Below are 19947 nucleotides of genomic sequence, written 5' to 3'. Positions count from 1 at the left end.
ATTGAGTGGCCTCAGTGTAATTGCAGTAGGGGAATTTAAACTTGGTGGACGGCAGCTCCATGACTTGAGACAACGCTTCTCTTCTCTTTCTCCCTCCTCTGCTTTTATCCCATTCACGACATTCCAATCAAGGTAATGTACTATAAAAGAGTGCTCTTGTTGACTGTGAGGTATTAATACCGTTCTGAACATGCATTGTCAGGGAGTGAGTGTGTCCAAGTGCTGAGGAATGAGCGTGGTTGCCATGGCGATATCGTTGCTTCCTTTTGTTCGTTGCTATTCCCACTCTACGCTTGGTGCCAACAGGTACATTCAGAACCCAATGTTGCAACAGAACTTGTTCCATTGACGTGTTAGCTTGTGTAGAGGGCAAGTTTGGTTTCAAGACGTTGGCTCGTTTGGCGCCTTGTTGCGGCTCAACAACACCACACTATGGCTTTTCGGTTTCCAGTAACCAGCAACAACGGGTCTTTCTGTATATGGAAAAGGCAAGTGCAATGAAACAAACAATGAAAAGGGTGTTTATTGTGTGTGTGTGTGTGTGTGTGTGTGTGTGTGTGTGCGCTAATAATGAATTGAATAGGTTTCTTTGGTCAGGCAATGCAACTTGGGGCATCATCATCATCTCTTTGGGTTCAAGTCCCAGCCTGTATCAAGTGGTCGCTGCGTCGCTCTGCACTAGCCAAGTGTGCTGGAAAAGCTTCTTGGAACGCGTCCAGGGCTCTATAGACCTGCGTTGAGTTGATGGATCGATGACGATGGATTTTTGGAAGAGCATGGTCACCGTGTTGAGGTAAAGGGGATTTGCAACAGCTTTGACATCAGTGCAAACCAACACGCTCTTCTCGTGATAGGCTCGTTCTTTCCCTTGAGGATTTCTTTTCATGAGGCGGGAAATGATTGGAAGGATTGGGGATCATTCTTTCTTCTTTGGAGAGGATGAATGAGGACAACTATGAGCCTGGACTCTACGTAAGTGATGTTCCTTCCTTGCCATGGATCGAACTGGCCTTGCGTGATTCGTGCAGTGCTTTCTCAAGAACAAGGGATCGCCCGACGTTGCTCGTATGGTGGTGATTTGGCTTGTGAATTCCTTCTGATTTGCTTTCTTCCTTGGAGAGGATCGCCTAACGGTATACCAAATCGTCATCATTCCCGGCATCATATGGTCTAACATGCTTGCTTTCTTATTTATAGAGAAGACGATTACGATGATCACCTCATCCACAACAATGGCAATGATAACGACAACGAGATTCAAAAGGAAGCCTGCAAGATCCCATTCTTTTCAACTTGTGTGTTTTTGGATGTAGGTGTGACGGATGAGATTGACGACTGGTGACGAGTACGAGTAGGAATGATGACTTGGACGACTACGACGATGGTGGTGGCAATGTACAGTACATAGCAAAGATAGCTAGACGAAATAAAGCATTGTTTATTTATTACACGCTTGTTGGAGGTTGCTAGCTTGTGGATTGCATACTATTGCTTCGAAGATGGAATAATAAAGGTGGTCCGGTTAAGAAGTACATGGCTTTTGTGATACAATAAGGAGGAGTGGGAAGTGGGATGAGCTTGAGAAGAGAAAAAGTGAAGAGATCCCTCCATTGAGTTTCAGGATGAGTGACCCATTCAATATGTATACGTATCTTTTTACATATACAAATTGGTTTATGCAGCTCGACCTTCTCCTACATGCAAATGTGATACATACCTTGACACACCTTCATGGTTGGATGCTGTTTTACTTACGTACCTTCACAAAAGCCAATCATCATCATCCTCCATTTGTGTAGCAACCTGTCAAGGACGTGTCTGTGTAACCACCACGTGCCGTTCACTCAGCTCTTCATCTTTCCGTTAATGCAGCCGACACCATCCACTAGGAAAAAGCAACTCCATCACGCTCACAGCATAGGTAAAACATAAAGGTGCCTGTATCTCCAAACTTTACAATGAAATGTGGGGTTTTGAATAGAGCAATGTGATCGGCTTGGCCAACAGCACCTTGTGTGAAAGTTTCGCGTTCAATGTCGCAAACAGCTTAAAAAAATATTTTTTGGCCGTCGTCGTCGAAGAGGTCGACCCCTGGATCCAGTTTGGCTGGTGGCGACATTGCGAAATCTGGGATTAGCCACGATGAACTTGAAACTTTCACACAAGGTGCTGTTGGCCAAGCCGAGCACATTGCTTACTTTGATCATGGAAATGAATGTCTGAGCAGGGGCATCGTTCCCATGCAGTGGATCTCGCAACAATGATGATTGGATAAAATTGGCCGTTAGCTAGCAATACCAGCCTGTTCCTAGATGATCCATAAAGTAATTATACATTGACCCTTTCATTCATGCAAACGTAGCTGTGTTACACAACACGACCCTCTGCATCTTTTGCTCTGTCAGGGTCTAGCTACTTTACATTAAACAAAGATCACTTCTCATATAGTATCACGCTTACAAACATAAAGGTGCTCATCTCCAAACTTGCATACCCGAACGTGGGGTTTTTATTAGAGCAATGGCCTGGCTTGGCCAACAGCACCTTGTGTGAAAGTTTCACGTTCAATGTCGCAAACAGCCCAAAATATTTTTGGTCGTCGTCGTCGAAGAGGTCGACCCCCAGATCCAGTTTGGCTGGTAGCTAACATTGCGAAATCTGGGATCAGCAAGTTTGATCAGGGAACTGGCACCCAAGGTGCAGTTGGCCAGTTTATAATACTGCTCTAATAAAAACCCCACGTTTGATTGTAAAGTTCGGAGATACAGGCACCTTTATGTTTTTACTATGTTGTAAGCGTGATGCTATATGAGAACTGGTCTTTGTTTAATGTAAAGTAGTATGGCTATAATAGAGCAAAAGATGCAGAGGACGTGTTTGTGTAACTTGAGTCATTCAGCACAGGCGATGCATGATTCTTGTACACTATTACGGAATAGTTCAAAATGCCAGCTAATAGCCTTAGTCCTCCCATTCTCCATTGTTCCCCAATCCAATGCATACGAACGATTGTCCTGCTCCAGCCCATCATTCCCATCATTTAACTTTCTTGATTCGAGGTAACCTGGTAGTAAAGGCAATGGCTGTTGTTGGATCATCATTATCATGTAAAGTGTAAAATGGCACACACCCTTTTGCTATACGTCAGGATCATTTCTTTTATTTGCGTGTACCTATTGTCTATTACGAGGATGATGATGGGTGGATAGTGTGTGTATAGGGTAATTGAGTGGCCTCAGTGTAATAGCAGTAGGGGATTTAAACTTGGGGGCCGGTAGCTCCACGACTTAGACAGCGCTTCTCTTCTCTTACTCACTCCTCTGCTTTTATTCCATTCACGACATCTCGATCAAGGTAATGTATTATCAAAGAGTGCTCTTGTTGGCTGTGAGGTGTTAATGTAGTTCTGAACATGCATTGTCAGGGAGTGAGTGTGTGTCCAAATGCTGAGGAATGACCGTGGTTGGTGGTTGGTGGTTGCCATGGCGATATTGTTGCTTCCTTTTGCTCGTTGCTATTCCCGCTCTACGCTTGGTGTCAACAGGTACATTCAGAGTCCAATGTTGCAGCCGAATTGGTTCCATTGACTCGTCAGCTTGTATAGAGGGCAAGTTGGTTTCAAGACGTTGGCTGGTTTGGCGTTTTGTTTCGGCTCAACTATACTACACCATGGTTTTCGGTTTCCAGTAACCAACAACAACGGGTCTTTGTGTATATGGAAAAGGCAAGTACAATGAAACAAACAATGAAAAGGGTGTTTATTGTGCGTGTGTGCTAATAATGAATTGAATAGGTTTCTTTGGTCAGGCAATGCAACTTGGGGCATCATCATCATCTCTTTGGGTTCAAGTCCCAGCCTGTATCAAGTGGTCGCTGCGTTGCTCTGCACTAGCCAAGTGTGCTGGAAAAGCTTCTTGCAACGTGTCCAGGGCTCTATAGACCTGCGTTTGAGTTGATGGGTCGATGACGATGGGTTTTTGGAAGAGCATGGTCACCGTGTTGAGGTAAAAGGGGGTTTGCAACAGCTCGTGAATGCGTTGAACCAACACGCTCTTCTCGTGATAGGCTCGTTCTTTCCCTTGAGGATTCCTTTTCATGAGGTGGGAAATGATTGTAAGGATTGAGGATCATTCTTTCTTTGGAGAGGATGAATGAGGACAACTATGAGCCTGGACTCTACGTAAGTGATGTCCTTCCTTGCCATGGACCGAACTGGCCTTGTGTGATTCGTGCAGTGCTTTCTCAAAGACAAGGGATCGCCCGACGTTGCTCGTATGGTGGTGGTTTGGTTTGTGAATTCCTTCTGATTTGCTGCTTCCTTCCTTTGAGAGGATCGCCTAGCGGTATACCAAATCGTCACCGTTCCCGTTATCAGTTTGTCTAATTTGGCTGTTTTTATATATAGAGACGACCATTACGATGATTACCACATTCACAGCAATGACGATAATAACGACAACGAGATCCACGAAAATGGCGATAGCGACAACGAGATTTGAAAGGAAGCCTGCAAGATCACATCCTTTTCTACTTGTGTGCTTTGGATATTGGGTGGCGAAGAGATTGACGATTGGTGACGGAGGACGAAGACGAGGATGATGGCAATGTAGCTAGATGAAATAAAGCATTGCTTATTTATTACACGCTTGGACTTTTCTAGCTTGTGGATTACATACTATTGCTTCGAAGATAAAATAATAAAGGTGGTCCGGTTATCGGTCATGCAAGAAGTATATGGCTTTTGCGATACAATAAGGAGGAGTGGGATGACCTTGAGAGAAAAAGTGAAGTGATCCTTCCATTGAGTTTCAGGTTCATCATTCGCGAGAAGGACGTATAGTATTATTGCGCGCTGATGATGGTACTGTATCAAATAGCCATATGGTACAGGATAAGAGTCGAGTCAAAGATACATATGACGGTGCCCTAAAGACGCATTGCCTAATCAAAAAACCTATTCAATTATAGCACCATTCATTATTAGAACGCATGCACAATAAGTGGTCTTGTCATTGTACTTGTCTTGTTCATATATACATACGAAGATCTCTTTGTTGGTTCCTGGATGCCGAAAACTACGGTGTAATGGAGTCGATTCAATCCATAGTAACATGCGATGTGAGATAACAAGCAAGCCATCCATTCGTTTCCTTTTCGACATACCCCGGGATGGGGTTGGATCACGAGTATACCTATGAACGCATGTAATTGGGAAGCAGTGCTATTGGTTTTGACAAGCCATGGACCTACCGATCGTACGACATTCGTGCACAGTTAGTGCTCTGTTGCTTGTAAAAGGAGGCAGCTTTGACAAAAGGAGGCAGCTTTGACGTACTTTGTGTAGAATGATATCATTAATTCATCTCTCTTGTCGCAAGCAGCTCTGATAATGGCCACCTGCATCCTGCAGGACCACCCTCCAACTCCGCCAAATCAAGTTTCATTTTATGTTTAAATCGAAATTGCTACTCATTGAGCTCCCACAGCGCCATACGACATTAAGGGATTATGCATATCAGGATTTCCGCCATAAAATAACACTCGTTTGATGTGATTTGGATCACCTTCCTTTTTACGAAGTTGACAAAACTATGGATACTTTTTTAAACAAGTGCCAACTGGTTGGTGGTGTGGCGAAATGGACTAACGCGTCGGTTTCCGGAGCCGAAGATTGTGGGTTCGAGTCCCATCACCATCGCTGGACCATTTTATATTCGCGTTGGGGAGAGATCACGTGACCTGAAACTTGATCTTTTTTTTCTCCCATGATAGACAGGCTACCGCCGTTGTTAGAGACTCTTTTATATTCAGTAGCAGTATTTTTGATGAATTCTTTATACTAAGAGGAGTTTCAGTGATGTGGTGATATATGCAAAGTACTACAGGCGAAATGTGTTGATCAAGGTCGGGGTGGGGTAGGCGACAATGATGAGATTTGATTTGATTTGGCGCCTATCAAAAAGAGATCATCCGTCAGTTGAGTTTGCTGTATCCTTTCCACTGTCGCCATGTCTGATTTATCTTCGTTACGGAAACGCATTGACGATCTCGACAACACGTTGGTCGATTTACTGAATGAGCGCGCTCAAGTATCGCTCAACATTGGTGCTGCCAAGCGAAAAGCAACCGACAGGTGAGGCTGTCATGGTCATTACCGTTCCTCTTGGGTTGGCGTTTAACATAAGCAAAAGTGATACAAAGGAGCTCCATGTATATATGCCTGGACGTGAGAAGGAGGTGTATGCAAAGGTAAATACATGGGATACGATGAAAACGATTCGATTTCCCTCTGATGGTCCTCAACGTATTAGCTTGAACGGCTTAATCAAGGACCTTTGGCGCACGACTCTCTCCATGCTATTTTCCGTGAGGTAAGATAGTCATTCGTTATGTATGAAAACATCATACCCATTGCGTATCAGATCATGTCGGCTTCGATTGCCTTGCAAAAAGATATCTCCATTGCCTATCTCGGACCCCCTGGCACATTTTCGCATCAAGCAGCATACAAACGATTGGGTGATAGCGTTGCCTATATGCCAGTAAAGCAGATTGCAGGTAACATGATGGAATCACATCGTCATTAGAAAGCAACTAATGTCAAGCGATATCATAGATGTATTTGATGCAGTGGAGAAAAAGAAAGCAACCTATGGTTTGGTACCCTTTGAAAACTCGACATTCGGCACGGTGGTTGAATCCATGGATTGCTTCATCAAGACCAGCGTTCATGTGCGTGCAGAGATATATTTAACGGTAAGAGATTGGCGTCATTTATCATTTAATCACATCACCTGATTTTCAACCCCTCTAGGTACACCAATGCTTATTATCCAATAGTACCATGGACAAGATCACCAAGGTGTACAGTCATCCACAGGTAAAAGAGAGATAAAGGTGGGGGGATAGTACGTGTGCATGTGTGTTGAAGCGATATCATTCTTCTCCAGGGGCTTGGTCAAACGCAACAATGGTTGACAACCCATCTTCCCAATGCCAAACGTATTCCTGTCAAATCGACTGCTGAAGCTGCTGAACAAGCTGCAGCTGAACAAGGGGCTGCTGCTGTATGTAGTGAGATTTGTGCCAGCTTATATGGATTGGATATTCATGCACGGGATATCGAAGATAATGCAGGTAAGTTCCAGGGCCCTACGTACGTGACCTGATCCAAATCTAACGGAATCGTATATAGCAAATACCACACGCTTCCTTTTGATTGGTACCTCCTCTGACAATGCCACGAACGATGATCACACACTTATTCATTTTACTGTGGATCATCGACAACCCGGTGCCCTTTGTGATGGACTCAAGGTGTTTAAGGATTATGGACTTAACCTCTTCAAGATTGATTCTCGTCCCAGTGGACAACGCCCTTGGCATTACGTGTTTATGGTTGAATGTTCTGGCCATCATCAAAATCAACCAGTGCAAGATGCAGTGAAGGAATTGGAAAAGTATTGTTTGGATGTGGTAGTACTTGGTAGTTTCCCCAATCAAAGAAGACCCGAATAGAGATGTGTTTATTGTAATGTAGTACACGGACAATGAATCATTATGCCACAGTACATGCTACATGCGAATCGCTTGAATGATGCAGAAAAAAAGTTGAATCCCAAAATAGATAGCGCGCGGGGGCGAATATCGCGCTTTCTCTCTCTCTTTATTACACACGCACACAATAACTCGACCTTAACACATAGCCATGCCCGGCAATGGACCTCAAACACAGGGACAGCTAGAAGAAGAATTGGCTCAAATTCGTCGCTATGAGGACTTTAGTACCATTGGCAGGTATCTGTGTGTTGATGCGTTACCAGGAGATCTGTTGCCAAGGCTAACACCTCACACATACACACATAATAGACTGGGTCAAGGATGCCATTCTCGAACGCTATCGGCAATCGTCCTTTCAAAAACGGAACCAAAATGACAATTCCTGGGAAGCATGGTGGCGTATGACTTTTGAAACAACACAGACATGGATTGTAGTATCACTTGTTGGTAAGGATACGACACGATGGTGATAGCGCCAGGGGTGGTGGGTTATCTAACATGGTCCTTCTCTTTTCTTTTTGATAGGTGCTGCCGTGGGCTTGAATTCAGCCTTGATTGCAATAGTCACCGATTGGTTATCTGATATCAAGATTGGGTATTGTTCGAATGGATGGTGGCTCAACCAGAAATATTGTTGCTGGGAGATTGAGCAAGATGGTAGGCATTACAACCACCATGTCCCTTGGTATCATTCATCTCATTCTACATATATAGATGGTGGATGCGAATACTGGGTCTATTGGAGTCAAACGCTAGGTCTTAGTCGCGATGCTTTTGTTATCCAATGGTTATTTTACGTGGCGCTAGCGGTAGGATGATTCTTTAGTGAGTATACGGTGTATAGCTGATGGCTCATCTTCATCATACATATAGACCTTGTTTGCCACAACATGTGCTTACCTTGTCAAAGTACTTGCTCCTTATGCCGCTGGTTCCGGCATATCAGAGATTAAATGCATCATCGGTAAGTTCGTTTCGTTTTCGTTGTTGCCATCAACATACTGAATCAATCATTCTTGTATATAGCCGGTTTTGTGATGAAGGGCTTTTTGGGAGGCTGGACCTTGATGATGAAGAGTGTTGGATTGGTAAGTAGTCATATACATATGGATGCCCAGTGTTCCCACCTTTCTAATTCAAAATGCTAGGCCATGGCTGTAGCATCCAATCTCTCTATCGGTAAAGAGGGTCCATCGGTTCATATGGCATGTTGTGTTGGCAATGTTATATCAAGGAGCTTTCAGAAATATCGAACAAGCAAAGGTTGGTTTCTAACAAGTTTCAATCAACTCCATGGCTCACATGACCATTATTTTCTACCAGCGGAAATGCGAGAAATGCTGACAGCTTCCAGTGCGGCGGGTGTTGCTGTTGCCTTTGGATCACCAGTGGGCGGTGTATTGTTTGCACTAGAGGAAATGACATCAACCTTTTCGAACCGGAGCATGTGGAAGAGCTTCTTTTGTGCCATGATTGCAACCATTGTCTTACAGGTAAATTCCCTTTCCATCCATAGGGTACGTTATTCTCTTACAATCGCTGTCCCATTATATTACTAGGCCATGAATCCTTTCAGAACCGGAAAGCTTGTCATGTTCCAAGTCAGCTATGATCGTGAATGGCATGGATTTGAGTACATTTTTGTGATTGTGATTGGCATATTTGGGGTAAGTCACGTGGTGATTTCATACATACAGGCTCTAACATGTGCATTCAGGGTCTATATGGAACTTTCGTCATCAAGTATAATGTCCTTGTTGCCCAATTCAGGAAAAAGTATTTACGCGATGTCCCTGTTCTTGAAGCGGCGGTGCTGGCATTCGTGACAGCCCTGGTGGCATACCCGAATGTCTTTATGCGTATTGATATGACTGAGATCATGGGGATTCTATTCCGAGAATGCGAAGGAAACGAATATGAAGATTATCATGGACTCTGCCAGTGAGTATTATCATCGAGGGAATGGATGTTGATAGGGTACTAAAATGTGAATAGGGCAAGCGAGCTTGGGCGGATCGTTGGACTTTTATTCATCGCAACAGCCTTACGAACATTTGGAACAATCGTATCTTATGGTTGCAGAGTTCCTTGTGGTATCTTTGTACCATCCATGGCTATCGGTGCAACTTTTGGTCGCATGATTGGATTATTGGTGAAAGCATGGCAAGAGTAAGTATTGGAAGGTAGCAGTAGGTGATACGAGCTATTATTGATTGTCGACATTTGATAGATCCGATCCACAATTCTTTTTGTTTGCAAGCTGTAAACCAGATGTTCCTGTAAGTGAACCCGTGATATGGGCTTGCGCGTGTACTAATAGCGGATGGTAGTGCATTACGCCAGGCACTTATGCATTCCTTGGTGCTGCTGCTGCTCTATGGTAAATGTATTAAAGGAGTATGAGCGGCTGATACTGACTATTAAATTCATCAGTGGTGTCATGCGTATTACGGTCTCGGTGGTTGTCACCATGTTTGAACTGACAGGGCAGGTCACTTATATTCTTCCCACCATGGTAAGTTGAAGCAAATATACCCACGAGATTGAAAGGTGAATTTGACACGTATGTGTGTGGTAGATTGCTCTCATGATCACCCGTGCTGTTGGCGATCGCTTTGGCAGTGGAGGCATTGCCGACCGGTACATTCGCCTCAATGGATATCCATTTTTAGACAAAGAGGACCATGTGTTTGACGTTCCTGGTACCTATTTTCTCCTTGACCTCTACCGGGTATCCCATGAAACTAACCTATCATCTTAGTGTCGCATGTAATGCAACAAGACATGGTTGTGCTGGAATCCAAAGGAATGCGTATACAGGACATTGGTAAGGAATGTGTGGATTACTATACATGTGGTATTGAGATGATTGTTTTTCGCATAGAGGAATTACTGGAAGCTAGCAATTATCGAGGATTCCCTGTGGTGTCGAACAAATCAAATATGCTGCTACTAGGATATATTGGTCGAACCGAGTTATCTTATTTGCTTGGTACATATACAGTTGTTACATGCTATTACGATGTCACGATCAATAACCAAACCCATGAATAGATAAGGCTCGGTCGACAAACAAAGCCAACAATGAAACCCTGTGTCGATTCAAACCTGATGAAGATGAGACTGAGGACCTTTCCAATATATCAAGTGGCGATCCAGTGATACAAGGTTCACCTGAAGTTTTGGATTTTGGGTCTTACATTGATCAAACTCCCATCACCGTGCATCCAAAGCTTTACCTGGAAACCGTCATGGACATGTTCAAGCAGCTGGGGTAAGAAAAAGAGAGCGGATGGTATAGCTGAGATGATGTTGCTCACATCCACAAATAGACCACGTGTCATTCTCCAGGAGCAGCGTGGAAAACTAGTGGGTTTGGTGACCGTCAAGGATATCCTCAAGTACATGGCACATTTGGAAAATGCTGAATCAATGATACACAATGGCAATGACGATGGAAGAGACGTTGGAGTGGTGTTTGAAAGATTTATCACATGGATAACACGGAGATCCACCCAAATGGGAAATTACATGCGACTCAATACCTCTGCAGAAGAAATACATGAGCTCAATGGCCGTGTACCATAGTCATATGATATTAGAATAGACATGATAATTACAAAGTAAATGTAGAAATCCAATCTATTTGAATACGAGCTTTATTGCATACTATTGTATCTATATGACATCTACCTCCAACTTCTTTGAGTAAGTCTAAAAGCCTGCCCATTGAATTGAGAAGGTCTCTATGTCATCATCGCTTGATTCCTCCGCTGGTCCTGCGATCACGAACGTCTTTTTAACATTGATTGCCAGCCTTCCCTTGCTAATGATATCCAATAGTGCAAGAGGGGAGTCTCTTTCCATAGCAAGTACAATGTAATGGCTATGGAAACGCATAGGATCACCAGGATACGCCATGAAATCGCCACCGAATTTGAGACCCCGTGTAATATACAGCTGCTTTGACCACAAGTATTCAAATACGCGATAACGCAAACGATCCAAATCCGTTTTCGGAAACGTCCAATTCCCACTGGTGTTCATGACGGCAAGATCTATTCATGCGAGTGATATGCAACACGCGAAATCATACGCCACGTCAAGATGTGTACACATAAATGTATATATTGAGAGCTACCTTTTGATATTAACAGGGTGGCCTCCTCAGCAGATAATAGTAACGGTAACCCAGGATAAGCATTCTGGAGAGGTAACCTTGGCAATGCGCCGATCAGTGCGCCGACAATGCGATGTTGACATCGAAGCCTTTCGACATCTAGCTTGTATTAGAAAAAGACAAGGACCATATATAGACACAAATAGTATTACTGAACCTTCTTTTTTAAATACCAATGGTTTTGTGCCGCATAATCGTATCTCAACTTGGGTATCCATATACACGTATAACAGAAGCTCGGTTGTGTAAGGATGATGGCCAATGCAAATGTTTATCTGCGGGATGAAACTCAGCGCAAGATGATGTGCATTTGTGTGTGCGTGTGTGCGTGTGGGAGACAACCTTTTATTTCTTTTTCTTTCCCCTTCCAATTACACCCTCACTCACATGCAAGGTGGCAACATGACAAAAAAGGACAAAGCGGCATGGATGATGATTCTTACAACCACTAACAAGTATATCCATGGAGTCATCACTGTTGCTCAATCACTACGTCGATTGGGTAGTCAATACCCATTGGTGGTATTACACACACCTGCCGTGTCTGAAGCTGCATTGAGACTACTATCGAGCTATGGTTGTCAGCTTAAACCAATTCAACCGATTCATCCTCCAGGAACAACCAATTATCAATTTCCACGGTTTGCGGAGACATGGACTAAGATGATTGCTTGGGACCAAGAAGAATACGAACGTGTGGTGTTAATGGATGCCGATATGTTGCCGATGCAAAACATGGATGAATTGATGGACATACCTCTCCCAGACTCAGATCACATAGCCGCTTGCCATGCGTGCACTTGCAATCCACAAAAGACAAGCACGTATCCACCAGAATGGTACACTAAATCCATCCATGTATGACCAATTTTACACCTTCTGATTTCTTCTTCTTCTCAGGAACCCTACCGATTGTGCCTACAATAACCCCCAGGGTGCCAAAGTCAATTACTTTAATAGTGGATTGATCGTTTTACGACCATCGCATGCCAAGTTTCAAGCCATCATGGAGAAAATATATGGAACCAACAATTTGACCTCATACACATTTCCGGATCAAGATTTCTTGAACGAGGTGTTTAATGAAAAATGGGTCAAGCTACCCTACATCTACAATGCTCTAAAGACACTACCCGTAACCCATGCTGGAATGTGGCGTTTGGAACATGTCAAGAATATCCATTTCATCTTAACACGCAAACCATGGGATGGCGAGGGTGAGGATGATCGTTACCTGCATAATGTATGGTGGGAACATGTCAACAAGGAGGATCTAATAGCCGTTGACGACATCATAAGCTCATAGAGGAGGTTCATTTTATGATCATCATACGTAGCTATACAAGTCTATCAAATACATTGGTTGATGCATTCGTCGTCTCAATATGTATAACTTTTATTGCATGAATTGATCATAGCTCGTAAGAAAAGTTACTTGAAGAGAAAAGCATAGAGGTGATTATCGAGATTTAGTGATCATCCCTGTTTTACTCAGATTGTCAGCATGCAAGGGTTTACCGCTGCTCTTTTTCTCTCTTACCCGCCAACTTTACTTGGTTGATACCTTTCTTTTTCTCGCTCCATTGCTGACCATGCCATCCCGAATCCCAGACATTAACAAGGTGCGTCAACTCATTCCTCCATTGTCGAGTGAAATGCACAAGGGCCAGGCTGGTAAGTGTTGTCACCACTCTTGTATATAGAAGCGAGTTGCTTAGTAGCTCCTTTTGCAGGACGCGTCGGTGTCGTCGGAGGTTCCGAAGAGTAGGATCGAGAATGCATGTGTGTCTTTGTATGGATACTCATCACTCATGTTGATTATGTATGCGTGGATAGCTATACGGGTGCACCTTTCTTCAGTGCCATTTCTGCCATGCGACTGGTAAGGTAGATAAATGTACGGCTAAAGATTGAGTAATTCACGTTTTGGGGTAATTAGGGTGCTGATCTATGTCATGTCTTTTGCGAGCCAGGTGCTGGCACTGTTATCAAGGTAAACATACCTCGTTGCAGAGTGTAATGATGCATTGGTATTAACAACCACTTCCATGTTTGTAGAGCTATTCTCCAGGTCAGCAAAGCAAATGAAACAGGATGACGTTATATTGACAACACGCATTATTAGATCTTATTGTTCACCCTTACATGCGTACTTCTGAGTAAGTATCAATCCGCTGGGTTCTCTAAACATGTTTACATTGACATTGTGATCCATTTAGCAAAAAGGATGCCTCCGTGGATAACATTGTCAAACGAGTCACTGACACATTCGGCCGATTACATGTCCTGGTCGTTGGCCCTGGGCTTTCACGTGACGATGCTATGCAGAACAGTGCACGCGAGATCATGCTCAAGGCTCGAGAACAGAATATGGCTATTGTTGTGGATGCGGTATGTTGACTACATGTGGGTATGATCGTTTCATTATCAGCTTACACACATCCCTTTTGTAGGATGGCCTATTTTTGGTGCAAAATCATCCTGAGACAGTCAAAGATTATGCAAAAGCGGTATTGACTCCGAACGTTGTTGAATTTAAGCGCTTGTGCGAACGCATGGCAAGTTACACATGGTCCATTACAATGCATTCATACTGACGCCATCATACAGGATGTCAATTCAAAAGAACACGATCAAGATACAGTGGCATACAAATTGAGTCAAGCGTTTGGAGGTGTTACGATTGTGCAAAAAGGACCCGTGGATCTTATTACAAATGGAAAAGAAGGTTTGTTGATGTTACTATAATTGGAATATGGCCGCAATCCAACTCAGGATGCATATTGTAGTTTTGCGCTGTGAGACTGAAGGAGGACTTCGTCGTGTGGGTGGACAAGGTGATATTCTTTCTGGTACTATTGCCACGTTTTTAGCATGGGGTAAAGGCTATGAAGATGGTGTATGGAAGTAAGTTTTCTTTTTTCCTTTTTTCTCAAGAGATCATTGGATCTGGTCGGAGGATGTGTGGGGATCAACTCAAAAGAGAACTCAAAATGGGCATAAACAATAGGCATTCGAATGAAATTGAATCCAAAGATATTGCCATGCTAGCATCGTGGGGAGCTTGCTGTGTTACACGTGACAGTTCGAAGAGAGCATTCGAGAAATATGGACGTGCTATGCTTACATCGCAAATGGTTGAAGAGATTGGTGCCGCTTATGCCAAGTTTGCAGAAAATAAATAGACATTTGGGGGCTTTGCCAAAGTGGCTCATCATCAGACACGTAGTAGATCTCCTTTTTGTATTATATAAATATAGCTTTTGTAAAGCCAAAATCAAGTTGTTATGCTACGTCAGGCATTTGTAGTACAGCTACCTTGAGACTGAAAATCTTATGGGTCACGACGCTTTTTTTGTTACAGCCATTTTTCTTCCTCTCTTTCTTTCTTTCTCTTTACATTGCAAATGTCTGCGAGTGGCAATCGACCTGCTTCTGTCTCACCGCCGCCTCGACCACGAACAAGTACACAATGGCAAACAACAACAGCACCTCCTCCTGCTCAACCGTTGTCACCGCAACCACCACAACCACCGCTTGCCAATTCTCGACAACAACACGCAACCAATACAACCACTGCCAATGGCGACAACGACATTAGTCTCAGGCAAATCTTGGAACGGTACAAGGATGATCCCGAGCTACTAAAGCATATCTTAAAAGCAAAGGTTGAAGAAGACAAGGTATGGATTAGATGTGAAATATGCCGTTTTCTTGTTACTGAATGTTGTGATGGGGGGGGTTATAGAAGCAAACAACGGTTGATACCATCAAAGTGGAACAAGCCCGTATTCATTTGAGAGAGCTTGATATTGAGCTGTTACGTGAGCAGAATAAGATCACGTCTGGTTACTATGACAAGCAGCATCCACAGCAACATCTACCAGCACTACCATCATCCACATCGCTTCATCCACCAACAACAGCAGCGCCGACAGGGATTGGAAATAGCAGCAGCAGTAGCAGTAATGGCAGCAGCGGATACGCATTAGCGGCACCTTGTAATGAATCAACTGCTGGTACTCCTTATTACGGCTTAGCACCGGTACAACAACAGGTACTTGCTCGCATTACAGGCGAAAGTGCAAACAGCAATCACTATTCACACAACAATAACACCCATGCTGGCAACAATCATCATTCATATCAGCAGCATCCGGTTATAGAGAATGGACATGCAACGGAATCATCTACGCTTCCTCCTCCTGCTCCTCCTCGATCACCTGTTGCCTATCCTCACTCGGCTCATCCATTGTGTCCTCCTTCTGAACCACATCCTTATCGCAACAATTCTTCTTCTTCTTCTTCTTCAACGTGGAATTATCGACAACGCTTTTACCCTCGTAACAATGCTCATCAGCCTACTACACCTATATCACCGGGGATTGGGGATACTAGGGATCATCCACCATCATTGCCAGTACCATCACATCAGCAACAACAACATCATCATCAAGATATCCAAAAGAAACGTGGAAGATCGTCAACGAATAATGATGGAGGAGAAAATGAAAGTATAACACATGATCAAGTGATGGAAGCATTGAAGGCAAAGATTCAACGTGGCAACAATGACAGAAGCAAACGTGCACGTATCCCATCTCCTCGATCCAGCAAACCTATCTTGCCACCTATTGACACAAGTGTGGGTCGTATCCCATCATCATCATCATCCATCCCTTCCGTCACGGCCACTGCACCATTACCATCTACCACTTCACCTACCAACACCACCACCAACACTTCTACTACTACCGATCAAGATTCAAAACAACAACAATCCACTCGTCCCACTACATCTGATACCTCATCTTCATCCACTGCAGCCACAGAACCCACATCCACCAAGTCATGATATTTATACATATACACACAGAATATTGTTATTACAATCATAAAAGTAAGCGAGGGAGAGAGAAGCAAGTAAGCGAGTATATGGGATACAAAAGAGGGGGGTCTGGTAATGATGTGTGATATTACTTTAAGTGGAGGAGGAAGACGATGGTTCATCCTGGTGTTGGTGACTAGGCATGGGCATGAAAATGGTCTTTGGACCTTGACCTGAACGACTCATGCTTGAAAGGGTTTCGAGATAACGAATCTGCATAGCAGCTGGCGTGTTGAGAATATCGGCTGCTTCACGCATCAATTTGGCGGATTCAACTTCGGCTTCAGAAGCAATGACACGCGATTCACCAATACGTTTGGCTTGTGCTGCCGATGATAAGGACTTTTGAAGATCAGAAGAAATGTCAAGATCCTTGATCAATGTCGCTTCGACCTATTATAGAAGAACCCATTCTTCAATAAACCATCATCATCTCATTCTCCATGTAAAAAGAACCATACCTCGACACCCCATTTATCAGTAAAAGGTGTAATGTTGGCACGAATTTCACGAGAAATGGCATCCCGGTTTTCGATAATATCTTGCAGCGTGTGATGACCACATACGTTACGAAGGACGGTGCGAGCTCTTTCCACCAATGCAACCAACACATTGGCTATACCATATTCGGCTTCGTAAGGTGCAACCACTCGCCAATACAAGACCGATTCTAATCCCAAGGATACATTGTCGCGTGTCATGACTTCTTGCTTGGGTACTTCGGTGATTTGGATGGTCATATCAACACGCTTGATAGATTCGGTGACAGGGTTGATCTATAGCAGATTGTGTGAGTCCCCCTTGTTATTGCATCAATAATAAATTGTTCTACCTGGGCAAGTCCTGGGTCCACAATCTTATAACATTTACCAAAGCGTGAGATCAAACCAACGCTGCCTATAGTAGTGAAACATGATTAGATAATTGTGTTGATTTGAAAAAAAAGAGAGCTCATCCATACCTTGACCCACACGCTGATAGGGATTTGGACAACAACAGCAGCATGGAATCTTTTGTTCTTCTGATTAGCATTGGATCATACACATATCAGCATAGCACGCTCAACTCACCGAACCAAAAAATCCAAGTACGTCACCGATACAAGTCATAATCGACCCATACAACCCCTACATGTACACATACGCTGGTATTAGAACGAGGATGTTGATCATGTTGAAAGGGTACGTACATGATGAATATCCGCGTAACCAAAATCTTGTGCATAGGTGACCGTAACATCTTCTCGTTGGATCCCCAAAGGTTCATCATCTTCAACCGAGTCCTTGTAGGGTGCATAACGGCTTGATGATGCAGATTCAGCGTTCATGATAAAAGAGATGGTGTATACGAGAAATAAAAAAGATCGATGTAGATTTAAGAAAAACGGGTGAGGAATGAAGAAAGAAAGCGAAAAAAGGCGATCAAGTGGGAACTTAAATTCTGTGTGTGCAGCGTCAGAGTGGTTACACTACCTGCTCAGCTCTCAGCAGCGTAGCTTGCTCAGCATGACTGGAAATCCTGCTCAGCAGCCTTTTGTGCTATTTAATTCCATGATCTCACACGCTCCACTATTCTCTTTCTTTTGTTTTTTTTCCTGCAAAACACCTTTACCTTTTATCCCCCTTTATCATCTAATACACGCACGACAATGGAAACTCGCAGTGACGAAGCACCCCTTCAACGCGGCTCACTACCCAAACGCACCCCACAGCAAGACTTTTACTTTGAAACCAATACCGGTTATATCGACCATGTAGGTTTGCAACGTGTATGATCGATCGACAACACCTTTTTAACCTTTGTTGTTCTTCTTAGGGATGGTATGGTACCATGATGAATTGCCTCGGATCGATTGTCGGTGGTCTTGGCTCTGTAAGTAGTGGTGGTGGTGGTGAGAATGAGTGGAAGAGAATGCGTTTGTGTGAGACGGGTCTATCATTTTTATGCATAAAATATTCACACACACATTTTATACTGTACCCAGATCCCATGCTGCGTTTGTTGCCCTAATCCCTTCAAAGAGGTGGATCAAGGCTATGTTGGCTTGGTCACACAATTTGGCAAGTTTAACAAATGCGTTAACCCTGGTCTGGTTAAGGTAGATACCATTGCAAGTGGATGAAAATAACAATGGCTCATTGGCTTTTCCTTCCAGGTCAACCCGCTCACAGAAAACGTGCATCGTGTCGATGTCAAGATGCAAATCACAGAAATTCCCCGCCAAGTTATCATGACGCGTGATAATGTCTCTGTCAAGATTGACAGTGTATTGTACTGGCATATCGTAAACCCATATCGAGCCGAGTTTAGTGTAAGCAACGTCAAGGTCGCTTTGGTGGAACGGTAAGGATCATTCATTCCCGTTGCATTTTTTTTGTTTGCTCACGCGACATTTTTTTGGGGGTACTAGAACACAAACCACCTTACGCCATATCTTGGGTGCCAAGACGTTACAAGATTGTATCGAGAATCGAGAAGCCATTGCACATGAAATCCAAGAAATTACTCGATCGGCTGCGAAACAATGGGGTGTCAAGGTAAGAATCATCATTGATCTACTACACACAAATAGTTACACAAAGAAAGCTCATACATGCATGTCAATATAGATTGAATCGATCTTGATCAAGGATCTGCAGTTCTCAAAAGACTTGCAAGAATCACTCTCGGCTGCCGCACAAGCAAAGCGTATGGGTAATGCAAAGGTCATTAGCGCCAAAGCAGAGGTTGATTCAGCCAAGCTTATGCGTGCCGCTGCTGACATTCTTAACACGCCCGCTGCCATGCAAATCCGATACCTGGAAACCATGCAAGGCCTTGCCAAGGCACCCAACACACGCGTCATTTACTTACCATCCGACAAGAACACCAACAACATGGGTCCTGTTCAGGTGGCTTCCTATCAAGCACTTACCAATCAATAGTTGTAAATCGATATCATTTTATCCTCGCTTATTCCATCCTCCTTCTCCACCTTTAGTATATGACATTATGTACTGCTTACTACCTGTACTTTCTATTGAATCAATACATAGCCTTCGTGAGTAAATGCCACATCATGCGAACTTTTTAATACATGGTCTTTGGTTTTTGGCTTTTGTATACATGATTGATGAGGATAGGCTTACCTGTAGCACATGGCATCCTCAATTGATGTCTCAATTTTCGATTACAAAAGTCTTCCAAATAGAAGAGCTACTTGTATGAATGCTTTTGGTATCCTGAAAGCAGCAACTTTAACTTCAAGTGAATTTGGATCCTCATCCAATTTTAACCTTATTGATAGGTTGAGCATTGATAACGTGATTTCCCCCTCGAG

General features: G+C 43.5%; 8 protein-coding genes and 1 non-coding gene across 9 annotated transcripts; 7 read left to right on the top strand and 2 right to left on the bottom strand.

Moving 5' to 3' along the window:
• Positions 1-5624: 5624 nt before the first annotated feature.
• O0I10_004297 lies at positions 5625-5698 on the top strand. Its single transcript has one exon. It is a non-coding gene; the product is annotated as a tRNA-Arg (tRNA).
• Positions 5699-6008: 310 nt separating this feature from the next.
• Positions 6009-7518, top strand: O0I10_004296 (chorismate mutase; the record flags this gene model as incomplete). The annotated part of the gene is made up of 8 exons (XM_058484356.1): positions 6009-6133; positions 6192-6249; positions 6312-6371; positions 6423-6558; positions 6617-6756; positions 6815-6880; positions 6951-7137; positions 7196-7518. 8 exons carry the CDS (start codon positions 6009-6011, stop codon positions 7516-7518), a joined length of 1095 nt encoding a protein of 364 aa, XP_058344981.1.
• A 190-nt stretch (positions 7519-7708) lies between these two features.
• On the top strand, positions 7709-11148 carry O0I10_004295 (uncharacterized protein; the record flags this gene model as incomplete). Its single annotated transcript, XM_058484355.1, has 19 exons — positions 7709-7793; positions 7870-8007; positions 8086-8217; positions 8275-8369; positions 8434-8524; positions 8587-8648; positions 8709-8823; positions 8884-9053; positions 9120-9227; positions 9278-9501; positions 9556-9729; positions 9791-9839; positions 9891-9940; positions 9994-10075; positions 10139-10262; positions 10322-10387; positions 10445-10552; positions 10615-10834; positions 10893-11148. The coding sequence occupies 19 exons, from the start codon at positions 7709-7711 to the stop codon at positions 11146-11148; spliced, it is 2349 nt and encodes a 782-aa protein (XP_058344980.1).
• A 126-nt stretch (positions 11149-11274) lies between these two features.
• On the bottom strand, positions 11275-11607 carry O0I10_004294 (tRNA-intron endonuclease; the record flags this gene model as incomplete). Its single annotated transcript, XM_058484354.1, has 1 exon — positions 11275-11607. The coding sequence occupies one exon, from the start codon at positions 11605-11607 to the stop codon at positions 11275-11277; it is 333 nt and encodes a 110-aa protein (XP_058344979.1).
• Positions 11608-12127: 520 nt separating this feature from the next.
• On the top strand, positions 12128-13046 carry O0I10_004293 (uncharacterized protein; the record flags this gene model as incomplete). Its single annotated transcript, XM_058484353.1, has 2 exons — positions 12128-12579; positions 12641-13046. 2 exons carry the CDS (start codon positions 12128-12130, stop codon positions 13044-13046), a joined length of 858 nt encoding a protein of 285 aa, XP_058344978.1.
• A 286-nt stretch (positions 13047-13332) lies between these two features.
• O0I10_004292 (YjeF family domain-containing protein) lies at positions 13333-14925 on the top strand (the record flags this gene model as incomplete). The annotated part of the gene is made up of 11 exons (XM_058484352.1): positions 13333-13414; positions 13474-13504; positions 13577-13622; positions 13680-13733; positions 13799-13811; positions 13866-13899; positions 13960-14131; positions 14194-14298; positions 14351-14468; positions 14530-14647; positions 14751-14925. 11 exons carry the CDS (start codon positions 13333-13335, stop codon positions 14923-14925), a joined length of 948 nt encoding a protein of 315 aa, XP_058344977.1.
• Positions 14926-15147: 222 nt separating this feature from the next.
• Positions 15148-16595, top strand: O0I10_004291 (uncharacterized protein; the record flags this gene model as incomplete). Its single annotated transcript, XM_058484351.1, has 2 exons — positions 15148-15423; positions 15489-16595. The coding sequence occupies 2 exons, from the start codon at positions 15148-15150 to the stop codon at positions 16593-16595; spliced, it is 1383 nt and encodes a 460-aa protein (XP_058344976.1).
• A 126-nt stretch (positions 16596-16721) lies between these two features.
• O0I10_004290 (uncharacterized protein) lies at positions 16722-17955 on the bottom strand (the record flags this gene model as incomplete). The annotated part of the gene is made up of 6 exons (XM_058484350.1): positions 16722-17021; positions 17090-17404; positions 17461-17525; positions 17590-17638; positions 17699-17755; positions 17818-17955. 6 exons carry the CDS (start codon positions 17953-17955, stop codon positions 16722-16724), a joined length of 924 nt encoding a protein of 307 aa, XP_058344975.1.
• Positions 17956-18276: 321 nt separating this feature from the next.
• Positions 18277-19552, top strand: O0I10_004289 (uncharacterized protein; the record flags this gene model as incomplete). The annotated part of the gene is made up of 6 exons (XM_058484349.1): positions 18277-18381; positions 18444-18500; positions 18613-18726; positions 18784-18971; positions 19039-19165; positions 19238-19552. 6 exons carry the CDS (start codon positions 18277-18279, stop codon positions 19550-19552), a joined length of 906 nt encoding a protein of 301 aa, XP_058344974.1.
• Between the last annotated feature and the right edge of the window lie 395 nt (positions 19553-19947).

This window comes from Lichtheimia ornata, assembly GCF_029851405.1.
Source record: "Lichtheimia ornata isolate CBS 291.66 chromosome Unknown scaffold00015, whole genome shotgun sequence".
NCBI classification, from domain to species: domain Eukaryota; kingdom Fungi; phylum Mucoromycota; class Mucoromycetes; order Mucorales; family Lichtheimiaceae; genus Lichtheimia; species Lichtheimia ornata.
This window is presented reverse-complemented; position numbering and strand designations above follow the sequence as displayed.